This window comes from Oryza brachyantha, chromosome 2 (assembly GCF_000231095.2).
Source record: "Oryza brachyantha chromosome 2, ObraRS2, whole genome shotgun sequence".
Taxonomy (NCBI): Eukaryota; Viridiplantae; Streptophyta; class Magnoliopsida; order Poales; family Poaceae; genus Oryza; species Oryza brachyantha.
In genome coordinates, this window is record NC_023164.2 from 4,247,961 (window position 1) to 4,270,033 (window position 22,073).

Here is a 22,073-nt window from a genome sequence, read left to right on the forward strand (position 1 = left end):
TTGAATTGTTAACCAATTATGATTTCTCAAATGCTTACTCTAAAAACTACACTTGGTATGTGAGTATTTGTTTCGAAGAATACTATCATATTATCATAAAAAATTTTAAAAAAACAAAACTATCAAATTGATAATAAAAACTATGAATGTTTGGCTCGACCTTATCCGAAACATCGAATATTTATGGTAGTACGAGCGCTAAATGAAAACAGTAGATGACAACTATTGGAAAACCCGTCTCGCACATACTCCCTCCTCTCTTTTTATTTGATGTCATTGATTTTTTAGTCTACGTTTAATTATTCATCTTATTTAAAAATATATATAGTTACTAATTATTTTATTATGATTAGATTCATTACTAAAGAAGTTTTATGAATGACAAATAATTTACATATTTGCAGCCAAAAAAATTGAATAAGACAAATTATCAAATATAGATTCAAAAGTAAACGACATTAATTAAAACAAACAAAGAGAGCACTGAATAAGGATGCACATGTTAGAAATGAGCTAAGAATTAAGTAATATATTCCGGCGGCTAATGCGTACATTTTGAATGGCTATGTATTTCGTTGAGTGATGATTGTCGAGTCAGAGTTTGCCCTTTGCACATCCCGGCCTCGGCAAGCGTCCAAAAACATAGACAAAACCGGTTTCGTGTCACTTTCAAATCATTCCGTTCATATCAGGGTTTATTATTTTTGTTTTTCCTTTCTTTTACCAGCTTTACAAATTTTGTGCTGACAACAGATAGGCAGATAGCATTGTACAGATGGATCACTTTGTTATTAAAACACTAAAGAGTGTTCTCTCTCTAGTTTAAATATTTAACATTGTTGATTTCTAAACGCATGTTTTATCGTTTATTTTCTTATATATATATATATGTTATATTTAAATTACTCATGTTAGTGATAAAATAAATCACAACAAAGAAATGAGAATTTTATTTTCTTAATAAGATGGATGAATGGCTAAATGTATGTCATAAGTCAACAATGTTAAAGATACAAATCTGTAGATCTATAATTTTCGTTGTTTTGGATAAGGATATGATTTTAACTATTAGTAACTTTTATAATATTTAGTTTGAAAATATATAATGGTGTAAGTACGGTACCACGAGATACCATTGTTTTCTATACAAAATTCATCTTCTAATATCTAAGGCATTAAGATGTACCAAATTTTACATAGAAAACAGTGATACCTCATGATACCTTCTCAAGGATGGAAAAATTGCTTAAGTACATATGTCTTCAAATTTACTTTTGTAATCGAAAAATTATCCTAAACCCTCGAGAGGATGTCCCCTCGTCTAATGCATGCTATTTAAATAGTGATAAAAATTTGTAAAGATATATTAATATAAGATATATCACTAAAAAACATGCAAGTTCAAATATAACTTATACAATCCATAACAAAAATAACAAATTAAACTATAAATAGTATACGTATACTCACATTAATATTTATTATTTTTTATGGATGGTAGAAGTCATATTTGAACTTGTATATTTATATAGTGATATATTATATATTAATTTATCTTTACAATTTTTTTTAATTTTTAATAACTATTATACGAGGTAAATATTTTGATCAAAATCACTTATCAAACACCATGAAATATTTTCATAAATATTTCAATCGTGAGAGATATATGTAGAGTTCCGGGATGAGAGGAGTGTGTTGAGAAATGAGAAACGCTCTTCGCATCCCTCTCATGGCCAGTGAGGCCATCGTCTCGGGAGTCGTCGCCGACATGGTCGGCAGGCTCGTGTCCCTCGCCGCCGGCCAGCTGCTGGACCGGAGAGGCGTCGAGGAGAAGCTGCGGAGGGTACGGCGCCTGCTCGTCAGGATCGAGAGCGCGGTGGAGGCGGCCGAGGCGAGGCGGGTCACCGGCCGCGCGCTCCTCGCGTGGCTCTCGGAGCTCGCCGACGGCGCGCACCGGGGCCGCTACTTCCTCGACGCGTTCGCCGGTGATCGGTCGGCGGATGGGATCACGGACCACGAGGGACGCGAGGTGGCGCGGCCGAATCCATCCAACCCGGCTAAGCGGCTGCGCGTCGCGGCGAGGAGGCTGGTGTTCCGCGACGGCGGGGCGGCCGCGGAGCTCGATGGTGTTCTTGCGGACCTAGAGAGTGTCTCCGGCGATCTCACGGGGTTTATTATGATGCTGCAGAGCTGCCCGCCGGCGCTGCACCGGCCGCTGGCCACGAACATCTACGCGGACAGCCAGATGTTTGGCCGGCAAGTCGAGAGGCGCCGCGTCTTCGACTTCTTGCTGCATGACGGCGACGACGACGACGGCGAGCCGGCGGAGGCAGAGCTCGGCGTCCTCTCGATAATCGGCCGATCCGGCCTCGGGAAGACCACGCTCGTGCAGCACGTCTGCGACGACCCCGCGGTGCGCCGCCGCTTCTCGCCGACCATCCTGGTGGACTTCCACTGCTTGAGCCTCATGGCAGCCGGCGAGACAACGGCACTCCTTCGCTCCCTGTTCACCGCCGCCGCCGGCACGGCGAGCGCTGGCATCTCCGGCGTCGTCAGCGAGAAGCTGAAACTTCTCGAGCGGAACCTGCGAGGCAAGAGGCTTCTCGCCGTGTTCGACAGCGTCGACGCGCGCAGGAGGCCGGTGATCGACGCGATCATGCCGACGCTGCGCCGCGGCCGGCGAGGGAGCAAGGTCATCGTGACGAGCACCGACGCCCGGCACGTCGCGGGCCTCGCCACCGCGGAGCCCATCGCCCTGCGTCCCCCGCCGCCGGCGGAGTACTGGTTCTTCTTCAAGGCGCACGCCTTCGCCGGCGCGGACACCGAGGCGGACCCGCGGCTGGCGGCGGCGGGGCAGGCCATCGCCGAGAGGCTACGCCTGCGCGCGTCCTTCTTCGGCGGGAAGATGCTGGGCGCGCTGCTGCGGTGGCGCCCGGACCACCGCCTCTGGCGCCGGGTGCTGAGCAGCGGTGCCGCCGACCTGCCGTTCCTCGGCAGCGGCGACTACATCGCCGCCGCGGCCAGCTGCTTGTTCCCGGCGCACCTGACCTTTCGCGGCGTCACAGTGTCCCGCTCGCTATTGAGGGGTCTCGTTGACCTCCATGACTCCTCCTTGATTACACCTCCCGACTCCGGCTGCCGCCGGCGCCGCCGCTCGCCGGAGTTGTCCGTGCTGGTGTGCAAATCACTCTTCCCTTCCTACTGCCTTTACTACGCCGCGCATTGCACGATCGATGACGATGATACGGACAGCAAACAGTAAAACTTTTCTGCACGGATAGTGCCAACAATTTGCATACTGTTCGTGGAAGAATTTTTGCTCGAGAAATTGATGGTCTGAAGAAGACAGGACGGCTGCTGCTCATGGTCTCTTTCATTGATTCAACTTGTTCACCGGGTTCCAAAATCCAAATCATCAAGTAAGCCTATGGACGTGTAAAGTTTTTTTTTTCTTTCTCAAGAAGACAAGTGTACTTGCTTTTGAGCATTATGGTCATATGGTCACGTTTTTCTTTTTCTGGAGAAATGCAGAGTAGTTTATATGAAAAACCGGACCTAAAAACATTACAACTCTCGGTTAATTAATTAAAAACTACTGCCCCGTTTTATATTATAAGTCTTTCTAGCATTTCCTAAATTCATTCATTAATGTATGTATATAATTTATATATGTGTCTAGATTCATTACCATCTATATGAATCTAGCCAATGCTATAAAGACTTACATTGCGAAACGGAGGTAGCAGCAAAAGTCTAACAATATTGGTCAAGAAACACTGACTCGACCGTGAGCCATTGTAGCGAAGAACAGCGTAGCTCCATACTCGCATCAAAATGTGTATCGTTTCACTTGCATAATCTTGTAAGAGCATTCCTAGCAGATCATGTAATTCATCCTTCATCTTAAAAATAGCATATGAAAAAAAAAACACTCCAACATATACTCTATCTCATCATCTAAAAATAAGGTATACTTCATAGTAGAGAGAGAAACATCATATTTGATGTTTTCTCTCACCTCACGCTGAAAGGAAAACAGACCTCTCATGTCGCAGTCCGAATCGAGGGAGAGAGCACGCTAGGTCTTCGTCGCCTCGCGAGTGAGTTATCGCCACTCCCTCTCTATCTCTATTGAATAGGGATGGTTGGATCTGTCATCTGAGTGTCACCCCTCTCGCTAGCTCGCATTGTCGCTACTCAGGCACCGGCCGCCAGCCCACGCCATGTCCTGTTGCATGCTTGTCCCTCCTATGTGCGCCCCTCCTGTGGCTCCTCCTCCTCCATGTTCTATGGTCTAAATTTGAAGAAGAGAGGAAGGGGTTGAGTACGAAGAGGAAGATGATTGAGTAGAGGGAGGGTAGAGTAGATGGTAGTTGGGTTGGGTACTTAGAAAATATTACAAATATATAGAGAGAGAATATGTAGTATGGATGATTTTAGAGTGCAAAGTGATATATATAGAGAATATTTTTTGGATGGCCATCCAAATAGTCATGTGAAGGATTAAATGTAGATGAGTTGTTTAGAATGCTCAAAACGTCATTACCATGATTAGACCATCTAAACAAACACCCATATTGCCTAAAAGCCAATGGCCCAAGATACCAGGCGTCAACGAACCTAGCCTGTGACCAACAATAGCACACCACCCTTCTTTGACTTCGAAGTGGGCCACTAACATCAACACTATTGTCGCCAGCCACATCATCACAAAGATAGAGCACACATGTCCTCCTCCTATCTTGGATTCGACCCACGCTAACGTCACCATTTTGGCCTAGTTGGCCATTTCCTCTCACTTACGACCATCATCGGCACCTCTACCGTTGCAAGCCATCATTTCCAAAAGGCCAGAGCACACCTATCCTCGGTCCTCCTCTATCTTGGATTAGTTCATGCCATCATGGTTGGTCGACCTCCTAGCAACCACCTGAGCCTCAACATCTCACCATCAACCAGGGCTTCTTCCACTTCGCTAACCACACCACCACCACCACCACCATTCGCCAAGCCTACAGCGAGACTCCACCTGTCGTCATATTTAGCTAAGGAGATGATCTGATTGCCCTCGGTTGCATCCTCCTATCTGATGGCCTCCCTCGCGCCAGATCCAGTGGGCATCCCTTATTCCCTTTCTCGCATACAGCGCGCAACCAAAGAAAAACCAGGAAAAATAATATATTGGTTAAAAGACCCCCATAATTATAGCACATCCTTGAATTACCCTTAACTATATAAATCAATTTCAATACATATGTGCATACTCCCTTTATTTCATACTATAAATTATTATGGATTTACCATAAGTCAAATATATTTAAGTTTGGTTAGGTTTATAGAAAAATATACTAGCATCCACAATAACAAATTAATTTTTCAGTATATTTGTTTTGAGTTGAAAATGTTTATACCTTTTCTATAAACTTGATTAAATTTAAAAGGAATAATTAACTAAAATATATTATAATATGAAATGGAGGGACTCAGTGAACCAATTCATTTTTTGACCGTATGTCCACCGTAATCAGAGTGGAAAACTCATTTTTCAATCACGTGGATATGTACTCATTTTGTATGTTATTTTAGTGGTTACTAAAACGATGAAAAAGAGTTAATAAGATAGTTAATATGAATTATATCACTTGTAGAAGCTAAATCTAAACTTGCATGTTTATAAAATAATATATCTCATATTAATCTATTTTATTAAAAATTTTACAATTTTAGTGGCTGTTTAAATGACACGTAAACTAAAAATCCATCTTCAAAGTGAGTATTTTCCAGAGAATTGGGAGATATATGATGGGTTCCGGGTCAAATCCACTCCGATTTTTGCACCAGATTTGACCAAGTTAGCTACTCGTCTTTCTCTCTCTCTCTCCCCCCTACTTGCATGGACATGGCCAGCGAGGCCATCGTCTCCGGTGTCGTCGCCGACATGGTCGGCAGGCTGATGTCCCTCGTCGCCGGACAGCTGCGGGACCGGAGGGGCGTCGAGGAGAAGCTGCGGAGGGTGCGGCGCCTGCTCGTCAGGATCGAGAGCGCGGTGGAGGCCGCCGAGGCGAGGCGGATCACCGGCCGCGCGCTCCTCGCGTGGCTGTCCGAGCTCGTCGACGGCGCGCACCAGGGCCGCTACTTCCTCGACGCGTTCCCCGTGACGGATCATGAGGTCGACGGCGGAAGTGGCGAGGTGGCGCTGGCGAATCCGCTCAACCCCGCCAAGCGGCTGCGCGTTGCGGCGAGGAGGCTGGTGTTCCGGGACGGCGGAGGTGGTGGTGGAGCGGCTGCGGAGCTGGACGGCGTCCTTGCCGACCTAGAGAGTGTCTCCGGTGATCTCACGGGGTTTATTACGATGCTGCAGAGCTGCCCGCCGGCGCTGCACCGGCCGCTGGTCACGAACATCTACGCGGACAGCCAAATGTTTGGCCGGCAAGTCGAGAGGCGCCGCGTCTTCGACTTCTTGCTGCAAGACGGCGACGATGTCGGCGGCGAGCCGGCGGAGGCAGAGCTCGGCGTACTCTCGATAATCGGCCGCATGGGCCTCGGGAAGACGACGCTGGTGCAGAACGTCTGCAACGACCCCGAAGTGCGACGCCGCTTCCAGCTGATCATCGAGCTGGACTTCCATTGCTTGAGCCTCATGGCGGCCGGCGAGACGGCGCTGCTCCTGCGCTCTATGTTCATTGCCACCGGCACGGGAAGCGCCACCAGCCCTTCCGGCGACGGCGGCGAAACGCTGAGCCTTCTCGAGCGGAAGCTGCGGGGGGTGCGGTTTCTCGCCGTGTTCGACAACGTCGACGCGCGCAGGAGGCGGGTGATCGACGCGATCATGCCGGCGCTGCGGCGCGGCCGGCGCGGGAGCAAGGTCATCGTGACGAGCAGGGACGCCCAGCACGTCGCGGGCCTCGCCACCACGGAGCCCATCGCACTGCGGCCCCCGCCGCTGCCGGAGTACTGGTTCTTCTTCAAGGCGCACGCCTTCGCCGGCGCGGACGCCGAGGCGGACCCGCGGCTGGTGGCGGTGGGGCAGGCCATCGCCAAGAGGCTCCGCCTGGCCGCCTCCTTCTTCGGCGGGAAGATGCTGGCCGCGCTGCTGAGGTCGCGCCCGGACCCGCGGTTCTGGCGCACGGTGCTGAGCAGCGGCGCCGCCGACCTGCCGTGCCTCGGCTTCGACGACGCCGTCGCCGGCAGCCTGTTCCCGCCGCACGTCACCTTCCGCAGCGTCACCATGTCCCGCTCGCCGGACAGAGGGCTCGTCAGCCTCCAAGACTCGTCCTTGACGGCTCCTCCCATGGATTCCGGCCACCACCGCCGCTCGCCGGAGTTGCCCGTGCTGCTGTGCAAGTCAGTCTTCCCTTCCTACTGCCTCTACTACACTGCTCATTGCACCATCAATGACACGGTCACACAGACAGCAAATTGCGTTCTAAACCAATAGTTATTCACCAGATTATTGCCACGGATTATCTAATCTGCCTGCTCATAGTAATATGTTAGAAATTGTATATTATAAATAGGCAGCAAATAGGTTAGTATGTTAAGGCGTGGAGCAAATAATCCGTGACAATAATTCGGTGAATAATCAGAAAAAGAACAGGGCCTAACTTTTTCTGCACCACAAACAGCACAAAAAAATTCGGCCGTTCGTCGTACAATTTTGACTCAGAAATGATAGTGATCTGAAGAACACAGGACGGCCACTGCTCATTATCTCTATGATTGATTCAGCTTGCTGATTGCGTTCCAAATCATCAAGGGATCATTGTATCTTATATATGGAAGTGTTTCAAGTGTACAGTTCTCTGATTTTATTCTGAAAGTGAAGTTTAGATGATGGCAGAAAAATTCAGGGTCAAGCTCAAAGGACCTTGAGCAGCTGGACCTCAAACACCAGAGGCTCCTTGGCATGTGAAAGGAGGCTTCGCCGTGGCCCGAACTGCGGTCGCAATCAAAATGATGTGGAAAAGATTGCAATCAAGGAATATGTTGCAACAATCAGCTTAGTTCAGTTCGAAGTGGAAAATGGCAAGAAAAGATGCAAAGAAATGAATAGGCTGCAAGAATCAGCTTAGTTCATATCAGGTTGGTAGGTTGTACCTCCTCTGGTATTGGCTGCAAGCTCTCATCAGTGTAGCCTACTTGAGGAGGTATCAGAGCTCTCCTCTTGCCTGCATTCCATGCAATGAAGAGATGGAAAACATTAGTGTGCTTAAAACCATGTATTTTCAGAGATCAGAAAGCATTGTCCCTAAAGTGATCATCACGCAGATTTTCTGCATATATGCTGTGATTCAGTGATCAAAGTACCTCCAGTCTTCATTCCGATGATGACATCTTTCAGACCTCGAATCATCTGTAAACGACTCAAACAAAATTAATCTGCCAGCTGATGATATCGGAATAACTGAAAAGAGTTCTAGGGGTGAATAATGTGAGGATGTCTGAATGATGTGAAATTTTCAGGAGTGAAAAGTTAATAACCTCTTTCCCATCAAGTGGAAGTGTGACCGGCTTACTCTCGCCGCTAAACTGATCTACCGTGCTGAATTGCAGAGGGCAGGCAAAGCATAGTGAGAAGACCAAGCAACTGAATGGATCGACAGTACTGAAACTGATACATGCCATGCAGTTTCTTCAGCTGAATTTGCACTCGATATCATCCTTCCTCACCTATGAACAAAATAACCATTTGCGCGACGGCACACGTAGTTGAACTGCACGACATCTCCTTCATGTGCTTCTGGACCCTCTCCATCGACGACATCTTGATCAAACATGGAGAAAAGGAGTTCTTTCATGAGCAGACAGATCGATCTATTCTCAGCATCTACAGCACTACTTCAATGCATTATGCATTTATTTAGGCCCCGTTTAGTTCCCAAAAACATCACATCGAATCTTTAAACATCTAAATGTAGCATTAAACATTGATGAAAAAAAACTACTACAGTTAGGGAGAAAACCGTGAGACGAATCTTTTGAGCCTACTTAGTCTATGATTAGCCATAACTGCTACCGTGACCCACGTGTGCTAATGACCGGTTAATTATGCTCAAAAAATTCCTCTCGCGATTTTCATGCGAGCTATGAAATTGTTTTTTTCATTTGTGTTTAAAAACCTCTTCCGATATTCGGTCAAAAAATTTTCTTTTCGCGAACTAAACAGGTCTTATACCTTCTAGCTTCACTCCATTGTCCAGCTTTCTGTACCTGAACAACTTCAGAAATGAAATCAAGTCAACAGATTGGATTCAAACATGCAATCAACAGATTGGATTCAGCCAAAGATCGATGAGCATTACCTGATCACGTCAGGCTCCAGCGTGGCCGCACGGACAGGCACGGACGACGACGACGACGGCGGGGCGAAGAGATCGACGAAGCACGAGGCCGCCGCGGCGGCGCCGAGAATCGCCATCTCCGAAACAGCTCTCCTCCTGGAAACCATCCCACACGCTGCCCTCACCGGGGGAGATCTCCGGCGACCTGCCGACCGTACCTCCTCCGGCCGGCGGCGGCATCTGATGGAGAGCGCCCCAAGATTCCAAGAACAGCAAGCTCAGGTCAGCCACGACAAAGGGGAGCAGGTGGAGCACAGAGCTTGTCTGCGTGATATGCATTTACCTTGGAGATGGAGAGGCGGGTGGGAGCGGGTTGGTCAGCCTCGTCAGCGATGCGGGCGCCATTGCTGCGGCCTGGAGGAACTCAGGAAGGTGTGAGGCGAAGGCTGCGGACAGCAAGCTCAGGGATTATCCAGGAGAATGTACAGAAATCACAGAAACTTGAAGAAATTAATAAAGATATGAACTGAATCTTTCACTGAGGTTGAGATGGCCGAGTTGGTCTAAGGCGCCAGATTAAGGTTCTGGTCCGAAAGGGCGTGGGTTCAAATCCCACTCTCAACATCCAATTTTTTTTGTTGTTTTCATTCTTTTAAGTCATTCATATATTTTTTGGTTTTTCTTCTTTCAATCAAACTCACTTACTGGAGTGTACTTTAGATAAAACCGACATCTTTAAATCAAACTCGATTACATGGACTTGTTGGAGTCTACTTTAGATAAAACTGACTTAGAGCGTTAATTATTCATTTTTAATCTTCTTTTTTCTAACATCAAAACTCACTTCTTCACCTGGAATGTTCATTATTTTTGTCCTTTACTTGTTTTGTTTTTCATAGACAGTACTAGGATGTTAACTTTGTGAAGAAAAAATTGCATCTTTCTTACAAGAGTTCTGAATTTCGAATCTCTTAATAGCTTTATAAAAGAATGATTTTTATGTTGCGATCTCTCTAAAAACGAAAACCCTACACCCGCGACTTCACAGCATATTCAGAACAGTAGATAATGACTAGTTTGGTAATATTTTCATAGTTATTTCAGATCTCCACTGATCTGCATTCTATAAGTACATGCTATATTGCCATTACATGTCGAACTTTGTGATTTTCTCGACTTAGGGGTGCAATTATGGGTAAAAGAACAAAACATACATTTTACCAAAATTGTTGCTTGATGTTACACTTCATATAGACCCAAAACATATCCATTCAATTCCAAACACAGTTCCTAAATTAGACGGTAAACCATGATTATGAGTTTTATCAAGCTAGTTAGGTTGCGCTCAATTGTTTAGATGGAGATGAAATATAAAGACTATTTGATTTTTTATACCAACTATTTTGTGATATAAACAATGAAATTAACTAGTACAGAGTAAAACTCTACTATAAGATGATCAATTTACATATATAATTTTTTAATAAAAAATATAGTGTTTAGTAGTTTGGGAAGCTTGCGTGTAAAAACCGAGAAATAATCTAGCAAAAAAGAACGCAGACTGAGTATTTACAATCACCCGATGAATCGGTAGAAATTCAAACATTTTGATAAAAATTGGCTAAACTTCACTGGTTTTGAGAAGGCTTTGTAATTATGTCACATTTATAAACATTGCTTCCAACACATTAATTAGGCCCATGACCCTATAAAACCCAACCCATGAGCAACCTCAATCGATTAAAAGCCAAAGCTATATCAGTCGACCATTCTTCCTCGTAATCCTCATCTCACAAGCTTATGGCGATTCCATTGTTCTAGCCGGCGTTCTCTCCGCTCTAGTCCATCGGATCATGCCTCTATACCCAGGTTTGTTTCCGCCAAACAATCTTAGATCTGTCCTATATATTGACTTATCGTACTAGCGATTTGTTTAATTATCAATTATTTGTTTTTAAGTATCGCTATTTTGTGTTATGTTATGTTGAATCTAGAAGAATTTTACGAAGAAATGGTATATGGTTAGTATTTAGCAAGGTTTTATCGGTTAACCAGGTGGTGAAAGCCTGACCTTTTGTTGTTAGTAATGAATAACATGAGCATATATCGTAATATGTGGGGACTATATTCTCTCCTTTAATTTCTTTAGAACAACACGAGTTTCACCTGCCTCCATGCGCTCGACCTCACCTATGTCCATCCTCGTGTTCAATCTCGCCAGTGCATCCGTTGTTGAGACCACGCACCAAGAGAATACGGCTCGGTTTCATGCGCCTTCCTGCGTGCTCAACCTCATGGGTACAGCTGTTGTCGACGTGCGAATGGTATTAGTTATACCAGATGATATCAGCTATATCATTTATACCTATGGTCAGTTACTATACGATACCAACTAGCATCATTTATACCGGAGAGGAGCAGCGCGGTGGAGGCCAACGGCGACGGTGAAGCAGGCGGAGGGACCGAGGCAGAGCGCATGCGGTGGAGAGAGACGCAAAACACTTGATTCGGTTCATTAGTACATTCTGTCAAGTACCCGAGGCTGTTATTTAGACTTTCAAAATTTACTTTTTCATTTCTCTCGCACTCAGCTAACAAATTCAATATAAATAAATCACATTAGTAACAAACAATTTATTCACACACATAATATGCTTAGTTTGCTTTGTTTCAGCCGGAGCCGGAGCGTACTCAGATCGGCTGGAGAAAAGCCCATACTCGGCCCGTGCGCCGTGAGGCCGTGACTCCCGGAATTCGCCCTCCGCCGCCGCCGATCTCCGCCCGGCCATCAGCGGCGCCGGGCGTCCGCTGCTTCCGCGTCCTCCTCCCTCCCTTCGCTGCCGCCGGTGAGCATCCATCCATCCATCCGTCCGTCCGTCCGTCGCGCGCATACGCTTCCTCATCTCTCTCACGCCCCCACGCCTTTCCCCTCGAATTGGCGTTAGCCCTAGCTTCTCTTCTAGATCTGGAAGGTGATTAGTTTTTTCCCCTAAGAAAATTCCCCATGCGCATGACTATACGAGATGGACCCGTCGCGGGCACATGCGTGTGTGCAAGGAATGTGATGATTTTAAGCTTGCAAACCGCCTCGTAGTTTTCAAGCTGCGCTGATATTTGGCTAATTAGTAATTTTGACCGTGTGATTGGCTTGCAAAGGCATCACGATCAATTGTTAGATTGGAGCTGGATTTATTGGGGGTCTTTCCTTATTAATGCTAAGTGATCTAGCATGCAATTTTGGAGGTAATCGTACGCCATTCTGCTTTGGATGGATGTCCCCCTGAAATGAATTCACTACTGGAAATGCTCTTCATAATATGTAAAATGATGTATGAATAGAAGGTTTATCAGGGTTACCTAGACTTGTTAAATCTACAATGGAGGACAAATCTGGATCTCATTGGCTGTATCTACCAAGTTACATGAGGGTCATGCCAATAAAAATGTTTGTCTCATCCTCCTATGGAGCAAGTAATACTAATATTTAGTAATGCATGTGGTTTTTCCAATCTAAACGTTTGCATGTGCATTTATTGACTCCTTCCCTATTTACCCTCATTTATCACACTCTCTGCCTTGCATTTATAAGAAGATCTCACTAGCAACCTCTCTCCTATTTTGATGGTGTTTTAAGAATAGGTAGCATGGTCATTTTAGCTTCTCTTGTACTCTGCTTAGTCTTTGTGCCAGCTCAAAATTAGCCTTACAAAGGGGAATAGAGGGAGTAAATTAGTTCATGCCCTATTTCCTAAGCTTAATTGTTACTACCTCCGTTTCATAATGTAAGACGTTTAACTTTTTTGGATGTAACGTTTGACCATTCGTCTTATTTAAAAAATAAAGTACAAATATAAAAAATGACAAGTCGTGCTTAAAGTTCTTTTGATAATAAAGTAAGTCACAAGCAAAATAAATGATATTTCCATAATTTTTTGAATAAAACAAATGGTTAAACATCATACATTATGAAACGGAGGGAGTATATCAGAAAACCAATGCTGTTAGGTTTGTTTGGTTGTTAGTTAAAACACGTATGTTATAGAGTTATATCACTCAGTTTTTTATATCTACTCTTCATTTGTGGTTTATGTGTATCAAGTCCATTATAAATGACTTGGTAGATCATCAACAACACCTTATATTTTTGCTCCAAAATATATTGATCAGTGATTTAGTGGGCAAATATTTTTTGTTTGTTTGTCATGTCATAAGTAATATATTCTTTATTGTTTTTACTCCAGTACAATCCAGATTGAACCACTTGCCATTTTTGTTTTTCCTATTTTGTGCTTACTAAGCCTTTATCTTAGTTGCAGTTTTCACTTGCCATCAAGCCATGGAAGACCATAATGATGAAGATGGGCAAAATGAAGCAGTGCAATCTCGAGTGTGTCTTCCTGGAGATGTTCAGCAGATTATTCTTGCTTTCCTACCCGGTAGGACTCTTCTGAAGTTCTCCAGTGTGTGCAAGTTCTGGCGAGACTCCATTAAAGAACCTGCATTTGTGGATCTTCACCTCGACAATGCTTTGCGCTTTCACCAGTCCATTGCCTGCTTCACCTCAGTTGATAATGGTCTTATTCAGATGTACATGTTTGATCCCACCACAGTGAACTTTAAAAGAACAGAGCCTGTGTTCTCATCTAGGTTTCACATGTCAGAACCCTGCAACGGCATGATGTGTGCCTATGATTTAAAAGGTGGTGCTGAAGTCTTGAATCCAACGACAAGGAAGCATTTGACACTGCCAGAATCAGAAAGCGTACCTCAGGCTCCTTATTCAGAATATTTTCTTGGATATGTGCACTCCACAAAAAAGTATAAGGTGGTTGCTCTCCGCCATTGGGTAAGGCACTTGACATTTGAAGTCTGCACTATTGATTCACTATCATGGAGGACAGTATATAAATCTGAGGAACTTCTGAAAACAACAAAGGCAGTTGTTGTTAATGGTGAAATGCATTGGCTAGTTCTTGATGATGAATCCTCTCATTTTACTCAGAGAGTTCTCTCATTCAACTTGGCAGATGAGGAGTTTTCATATCTTGATGTCCCAAATAGCGTAAGAGAACGTGATTTGGAATTATTCAAGGGGGAAGGGAGACTTTATTTGTTGTCGATGCCTTGTAATGGGGCTCAGTATACAGAATCAGAGATTTGGCTAGCAGACCCGGCCCAGCTATTGTGGTTTCACATGTACAATGTCACTCCTCGCCCTGCTTTTGGCACAAAGCCATTTTTCCTGTACAAGAGCAAGCTATTTTTTGGCGACCAAAGGAGATTCATGTACATTGATCTTTTGGATGGGAGGGTTTGCTACATTGATGTACCTTCTGGTGAAAATATCATATCATCCGGTATGTTTGTGGAGAGTTTTGTGCCTACTGAGACAGACTTGGTGAATTCAATGACATTGTTAAACGGATCTCATCATGCTGGGTCATCATCAAGAGGCTCTGGACCATCTTGTGCTGCTGGATCTTCCTCAACAGGACCTCGGCGTTCATCTGGTGTTAGCAAGTGGTCCTCAGCAGTTGTGCAATCTCCCAGGCGAGCAAAAAGAACAACAGACATGGTGTGGAAGATGTATACAGAAAGCACAAGCCACCTGATACAACATGGCCTATGAATAATCTCTTTGGACTGTGCAACAGCTTGAAGCTATGCTACATACCTGCAGTCCAGTGAATGCTATTGGTGTTTGTGTGTAATGCCTGTGTCAGAGAAGAAGCAGCTATTGCAGTTTGTGTAATAATCTCTATCATAGAGAGAATAAGGGAAAAAATGGCAGTGGGTTTGGTAATTTGGTAATTTGGGCATAGGGTAGTGAACATTACAAAGATATAGTGATGCCAATGACTGTATTTTACATATGTTTTGTTTTGTTTTCCTTACCTTACCCTGCTAATGGGGGTTTATATAGTGGAAAATGGAAGATATAGACCTGTATAATTACTGTACTCTTATTTTGATTTGTAGTTGTAAACTGTATGCCTCAATTGCATCTGGAGCATCAGTATGTGTGGTAAAGATATATGCAAACTTCTTTTTGTTTTTAAAAACTAATTCTTAAATACATATTATGATAAATACTGTACATGATGTCTGGGATTTTGGTGTAATTTGGTTCTAGAATCACACCAATATATGAACTGATGCTTACATATGGATTCAAAATGTACAGGATTCTTTTCTTTTCAGACAGTTGGCAAGGACAGCAATGGCGGGAAGCCGAAGTATGCCCAGGCGATGTCGCCGGCGGCGCACCGTGCATTGCCGATCAACTCCAGCTTGAAGCTCTTGACGTCGATCTTGTACAGCTCGACGTCCCTGCTCCGGTAGCTCGTGATGAACACCGGCGCGCTGTCGTTGACTTCAAGAATCAAGCTGCCGTGCACGGCGGCGCGGATGCTGTACGGCCGGCCGTGCACCGCCGGCCACGGCAGCGGCACCGTCCGCTCCAGCTGCCACCGCGGGCCCTCGCCGTCGCCGTGGAAGACGACGGTGTAGTAGTAGAGGCAGGCGTTGCCGCCGGGGTGGTAGAAGTCGTGCGCGAACACGCCGACCTTGCCGTCCTCTCCCTCCACGACGGCGACGTGCTCCTCCCAGTAGCCCGCCGGAGATGGGATCTGCACGAGGGAGAGCTCCATGGCGCGCGTGTCGAGCACCAGCCAGCGGTGGGCGAGGCAGTCGAGCCAGTAGAAGCAGCCGTGCGCGTAGAACCGCCGGTTCCAGACGGCGTGCACCGGGCACCCGAACGGCGAGCGGTGCCTGCTCCAGACGAAGCACTCCGGCGACGGGAGCGCGCGCCACCGCCCGCCGTCGCGCGACGAGAAGGCGAACGCCACCACCTTCCTCGGGCACCGCGCCGTCCATATCACGGCGAACGCGGGCTCCTCGTCGGCGGCGTCGGCGTCGCACGGAGCGAGGAAGGGCTCGCACCGGCGGCGGCCGCCGATGACCCCGAGCGGCCTGTCCACGGCGTCGCGGAGCTCCTCCGGGATGGGCGGGAGGACGGCGTAGCGGCGGGACAGAGGGTCGCAGACGGCGAGCTCGGGGAACACGTTGTCGTCGAGGGAGGCGACGCGGTCGAGGAGGAAGCGGCCGTCGCGGTGGTCGCGGACGATCCACCCGAGCCCCTTGCGGGGGTCCTCCACCGGCGACGGCGGGAGGAACGAGAAGGAGAAGTCCGCGGCGGCCGCGACGGCGCGCGCCGCGGAGGCGGCGGGGTGCGGCGGCTCCGCGGGGTGGAACACGCCGCCCTCGGAGGAGAACGCGAACGAGCCCAGGAGCGCGCCGGGCTCGCCCGCCCCGTGCCGCGCGCGGTGGCGGCGGAGGAAGCGCGGCGACGAGACGAGCGCCCGGAACGCCGAGCAGGCCGCCGCGGCGCGCGCCAGGGAGGAGCGCGAGGGGAGGCGGATCAGGATCTCGTCCACCACGTCGTCTGGGACCTGCGCCTCCGCCTCCACCTGGCCGTCGCCGGCGGCGTCGGCCATGGCAGCTTCGCTCGTGCGATCGACGGGTGTAGCTAGCGCTGCGGGCTGTGCGTGTTTCGCACCCAAGGGCCAAGGGTGCAAGTGTGCAACGCTTTTTTTCTCTTTTTTTTTCACGGCACGTGTTGTTTTCTGACTTGTGGGCCCAGAAGTAGTCCCTTGCCCGGAGTAATGGTGTGGGCACACCGCGCGTTGGTTGTAATCTGAGGCCCTGGTTTTCGCGACGAGGCTTCCCTGCTGTACGCTTGTGCTAAACGCACGTGGACCACATAAGAGCAGGTACGATAGCAGCTATAAACTCAGCTTTAAATATATTTTAAATAGATAGGAGAGAAGAAGGGAGATAGACTACTAGTTTATAGCCAGTTATACACGGGCTTCAAGACAAAATATGTATATGACATGTGAGATTATATATGTTTCGTAGGTAACTGTGGTATGAATTGACTATTAGATTGACTATAGATAAATTAGAGCCAGTAATTGGCTATACTATTGAACTTGCTCTAAAGATGGCTCATATATAAGTGACAGACTGACAGTGTACATGCAATTAAGTCAAAGATCCAGTTTTTTATTTTTAATTTATCTTTTAATTTATATTTATATCTATTTGATAAAAATTTGAATTTTTAACTTTTATCGGAGTTTATCTTTTTAGGAAATGCTTATTATTCATAAATTATTTTACTTTTACAATGTGGTGTTTCGGTTTTTCCATGAAAAAGCTAAGCAATACCTCTATTTGTTTATTTAATCGTACGATGATGACAATGATAGGAATGGTATTGATAAAATGTCAGTTCATGAATTTTTTAACCAATCATTTAGTTTGCTACTTTATCTCAAGTTTAGCTTTAGTCATTTTAACAAGGTAGAAGCAAAACGAAACATCCTATGGTCATATATATTTAGCATTAAGCAAAAAGATTATGCTAAACTTTTCAAACTTAAATTATAATAAAAATTTATGTATCAGGATATATTAAGAAAAAACATAATATATGATATACTTTTAAAGGTAAATCTATGTATATGATTCCTTAAAACCTAAGTATTCAAGATGACTTTGATAATCATTATTTTAAAAGTTTTATTAAATTTTGTTCTAGGCACCAAATATTTATGATCTTAGAGAGTACTAGTGAAGGAAACAATATAGTGTTGGCTTTCATTTATATAGTTTCTTATAAAATCAGTTGTAAAATAAATTCGGATAAGGAAAAACGTTCGGTTACATTTACACAACCATTGTATTTATAAGTATCTTGTTTGTGCGCATAACAATATTACATGTGGAATAGAAATATCTAAAATAAGGATCGATAGTGGGGAAAAAGAATATATAGAATATAGTTCAATTATGTGGTTCTTTTTTTAGCTGTGGGATTTAAGGGTGTGTTAATGTATTGCTATTTGGGAAGAAAAATCTTCATGATGTGATGCACACAAACATATAAACAAAATGCAAAGGTCTATTTTTTGAAGGCGACTGGAGAATTGGAGGTGAGGAGGAGCAGCCGAGCAGGCCTTGGTCTCTCTGATGGTTTGAAATTTTTTGCATTGATTTTACCGTTGCTTTAGCAATTTTTTTTAAAAAAATGACACTACCAACTTCTCACCATATGATAATATTTAATATATTTTTTCAATACACGACAGACATGCATATCCCGCTAATAAATGTACTCATGTTGAAATTTCTTTTACCATAATATAAATATTCCTTTGTTGATTTTTATGAATCTAATCATTTCAATGATTCCAAAGTCCATCATCTTTTTCGAAAAAAGAAAATCTAACCAACCAAGCTTCAAAAGGCTAACCACCGAAGTGAGAAAAAAACAATCTTTTAATATAATATTAGTATTTACTGAGCAATCTAATATAATTATATTTTAGAACAGACGTGATATACTACATTCGAATATATAGATTATGGACATGACACTCACAAATCGGCTAGCTGCAGTGGAATCGGAGACGTGCGTCCGATGTTACAGAGATGATATTTATATGAGCAAGTTGCACGATGCTACACAAAAGTGATGTTCTTAAATAAAGACCGTGATTTCGTTTTCTTTCACTGTCGAACATCTCGTTTTTTTCTTTACGAGGACGACGTGCTTGTCAAGCGCCATATGCAGTTAGGGCTCGACTCCGACAGCACAGCACAGCCAACGATGGAGTTCGTCGTCTTCATGAACACAAATTTCATCTGTAATCAGTTCCAATGCTAGATACTCATTAGAGCAAGGCTAATAATATAGCCAACAAGCTAGATATAAGGCTTCTTGTAGTTTTTCTCTTAGCTCACTCATATAGTAGTTAGTTATTTATCATTAAAACATATAAAGACGGGAATATTGGGGAGCTGGTTACCTTCTTTATTTTTCCTTTCCCTCTTCTTCCCTTCCCCTCTTCCTTATTTTCTATGAGGGATCTAGGCAGCTGGAGCCCCACAGTCCCACGTTGGATCTGACCCTAGAAGCATGGTAGTTTCACACGTCTATAAAATATGTGGTTTTCTGGTTATGCTCTAGCCAGATCAACGGCTGATAAGTTATAGAAAATCTTAAAAACAGATATAATTTCTAATAGAACATTTATTTGAGTATATTTAATGATTAAAAAGTCAAGGTTGAAAAATAAACTGACAAGAAGACTTCATTAAGCAGTTTTAACTACAAACGCAATCTGATCGTGGCATGGAAAACACAACAATATATCAGCACATGATTAATTAAGTATTACAGGTACCAATTATAATTTAAAATATATGTTTATTTTATTTTAAGAAAAGCTTGTGGATAGTTTAACGGTTCATGAAACTTGCACAACAACAGCCAGGGAATAACTCTCCACAGCTAAAACGAACAGTAGTTGGTCTGTCGTGTTCAAAAACAGTAAAAAATAGTGTCAATGAAATTTTCCCTGACCGTGGCTTCATTTTCTTTTCACTGTGTTGAGTCGATCATCTTGTCTTTGTGAGCACGAGCTGTTTTGGTAGCACCAGCAAAGCACGATGTGTTTTGGTACAACCTGCAACTGTAGGTCCTAGATAACATTTCCATGAACAGACACTTTCATACAATATGAGATTATATGACATATGAGTCCTACTTGTAAGTGAGTAGTACTGTAGAGGATATGTATTCCTTCCATACATACTATCACATCAGTGTTAGTCTTCTATTTTCTCTATCGTAAATATAAGAGATTTTTCAGTAAGGATGGATCACAAAAATCTCTTATATTTGGGACAAAAGATAGTAGAGACCAAGACAAACACGTGTAAATCTGCTAATTTTGGTGTTGTTATTATTTTTTTTTGCAGGGCTAAATATCTGCTCAAAAAACTGGTGAGATGTTTGAAATTAGACTAGTTATGAAAATCATCTGCAGGAATTCCAGAGAAATCCTAAAAAGTTACCGTACAGAAGACGGCTTGTGTGAGATGTACTATGTCCATACGGAATAATTAATTAACAAGGGATTTTGCGTGGACTGCAGCGGTACAACTCCCAAATATCAGCCTTTTAGTAGGAATTAAGTTCGAAAAGATAAAATTACGGTACTTCTTAGTAAATTAGAAATGGAAAGTTATACGAGGGTAGGTGATAATAAAATAAGAAAACTAAACGAGAAATAATTGATAAGACAATTAATATTATGAATAGTGTTATAGATACTTTTATTTTCGTATAAGAAGAAAATATCATAAAGATTACATTTTAGAATGTATGCAGTACCTCTGTTCAGTTTTAGTAGTCATTTTCAAACATGCATTTTGGCTTGTTTTCTTTGTAATTTGGTTATCCTCAACGTTGGTTAATTAAAAATGTGTCTCATGGATGTAAAATATTACTAATTGTAGCTAACATCTATTTTCTTCGACCCATAATAAGTTTATATATTTCTACTACCTCTGTCCTGAAATAAAGTCATTTTCCAGTTTTTAGATACAATGTTTTGACTTTTTGTCTTATTTGAATTTTTTTTGCGATTAATGTTTTTTACTGGATGATAAGATATGAATAGTAATTTGTGTGTGAATAATTTTTTTAAGTTTTTGTACAAAATTTTTAAATAAGATGAATAGTTAAAGTATTGGATAAAAAATCAAAAATAACGTTATTATGGGACGGAGGTAGTACTCCGAAAGTTATTTTGGGATGGTAAGAATATGATTAATGGGTGACAACATATATCCGTACTTATTGCTTATTACGAGGGAGGGGGGATGTTCCTGTACGTGTACTCTCTTTTAGCGCTAAACGCTCCAGGTCTAACTCTCTTTGGCCATATTATAAGATAATTAAACGTAGATTTATCTAAATATTAATATATATATATATACACGATTAGATTTATTAGTGTCCATATAAAACTGGAGCATTATGTAATATTAAATGGGGGTAATATTATTTTTTAATTTTGGTCATCAAATTATATTAAAATTAACTATGAAATCTAATAAGTTTATGATAGCACCTTTCCATGCAAATTTATGCATCCATAGCGATACCGATGGTGATTTCATGATTTGTCACGTCATTGTTTGGACTTTTGCCACTAGCTAGCTAGCCGGCAAAACCAGCATTTCCACGTCACCACTCCTTGACATCGCCTGGTCAATTTCTGTTTACACCCATCATCGTCCAGTGAACGTAGGATTAGATTTTATAGGTGACCTGTACCTGTAGATCACCACAGGAAATTTTGCTGATCCTATTATTCATTATTTTTAAAAATATATACGTGTGGTTCGAGAAATTTTCAGCCGTCTGTTAATCATTTTCTTCATTGTTCTCTTGCGCTTTATGGTTTCTTTGGGGGTGACAAGTTAACTTACCCGACACAAAAAAACGTAATAGATTAGTACATGATTAATTAATTATTAATTATAAAAAATATAAAATAGATTAATATGATTTTTTAATTTAACTTTCTTATAGAAATTTTTTTACAAAAAATACACCGTTTAGCAGTTTGGAAACGTGTGCGTGGAAAACGAGTGAGATAAGTTAACTAAGGGGCTGCCGAACACGGCCTGTGTGCCATTATAAATAGGAATCGGACGAAATAGGGATACCGTGCTTGTTTGTTTCCTTATTACTGTAAATGCTCTGAAATTCTCTGATTCCAGATGAAAGTTGTTTTAGATTTTTCTGATCCTTCAAAGTAAAGAGAATCTTCTTTACTTACCACTCGAAATTCAGCTGAGATGAATCACACAATGACAGAAAGAACATAAAAAAGGCATAGTATATCACACGATTTTGGATCAAATGTC

The 22,073-nt window shown here is 43.5% G+C and overlaps 5 protein-coding genes and 1 non-coding gene across 7 annotated transcripts; 4 read left to right on the plus strand and 2 right to left on the minus strand.

The window, feature by feature from the left end:
* Positions 1 to 1,716: 1,716 nt before the first annotated feature.
* LOC102720306 lies at positions 1,717 to 3,600 on the plus strand. Its single transcript, XM_040521162.1, has one exon. The coding sequence runs from the start codon at positions 1,733 to 1,735 to the stop codon at positions 3,263 to 3,265; it is 1,533 nt and encodes a 510-aa protein (XP_040377096.1). The 5' UTR covers positions 1,717 to 1,732; the 3' UTR covers positions 3,266 to 3,600.
* Positions 3,601 to 5,902: 2,302 nt separating this feature from the next.
* Positions 5,903 to 7,512, plus strand: LOC102720858 (putative disease resistance RPP13-like protein 3). Its single transcript, XM_040520938.1, has one exon. It carries the CDS (start codon positions 5,903 to 5,905, stop codon positions 7,439 to 7,441), a length of 1,539 nt encoding a protein of 512 aa, XP_040376872.1. The 3' UTR covers positions 7,442 to 7,512.
* Positions 7,513 to 7,662: 150 nt separating this feature from the next.
* On the minus strand, positions 7,663 to 9,723 carry LOC102706999 (peptidyl-prolyl cis-trans isomerase FKBP16-1, chloroplastic). The gene is made up of 8 exons (XM_006646973.3): positions 9,628 to 9,723; positions 9,306 to 9,524; positions 9,179 to 9,213; positions 8,674 to 8,767; positions 8,485 to 8,545; positions 8,311 to 8,356; positions 8,101 to 8,171; positions 7,663 to 7,939 (listed from the first exon to the last, which is right to left on the minus strand). Exons 1-8 carry the CDS (start codon positions 9,687 to 9,689, stop codon positions 7,862 to 7,864), a joined length of 666 nt encoding a protein of 221 aa, XP_006647036.1. The 5' UTR covers positions 9,690 to 9,723; the 3' UTR covers positions 7,663 to 7,861.
* A 104-nt stretch (positions 9,724 to 9,827) lies between these two features.
* Positions 9,828 to 9,908, plus strand: TRNAL-AAG. The gene has a single exon. It is a non-coding gene; the product is annotated as a tRNA-Leu (tRNA).
* A 1,892-nt stretch (positions 9,909 to 11,800) lies between these two features.
* On the plus strand, positions 11,801 to 14,926 carry LOC102707276 (putative F-box protein At2g02030). 2 transcript variants are annotated; one of them, XM_015832884.2, is made up of 2 exons: positions 11,801 to 12,130; positions 13,595 to 14,926. In XM_015832884.2, exon 2 carries the CDS (start codon positions 13,621 to 13,623, stop codon positions 14,911 to 14,913), a length of 1,293 nt encoding a protein of 430 aa, XP_015688370.1. In that variant the 5' UTR covers positions 11,801 to 12,130; positions 13,595 to 13,620; the 3' UTR covers positions 14,914 to 14,926. The 2 variants fall into 2 exon arrangements, with proteins under 2 accessions (XP_015688370.1, XP_006647037.1); XM_006646974.3 differs by having other exon boundaries at positions 13,601 to 14,926.
* Positions 14,927 to 15,371: 445 nt separating this feature from the next.
* On the minus strand, positions 15,372 to 17,026 carry LOC121053547. Its single transcript, XM_040520918.1, has one exon. The coding sequence runs from the start codon at positions 16,778 to 16,780 to the stop codon at positions 15,482 to 15,484; it is 1,299 nt and encodes a 432-aa protein (XP_040376852.1). The 5' UTR covers positions 16,781 to 17,026; the 3' UTR covers positions 15,372 to 15,481.
* Between the last annotated feature and the right edge of the window lie 5,047 nt (positions 17,027 to 22,073).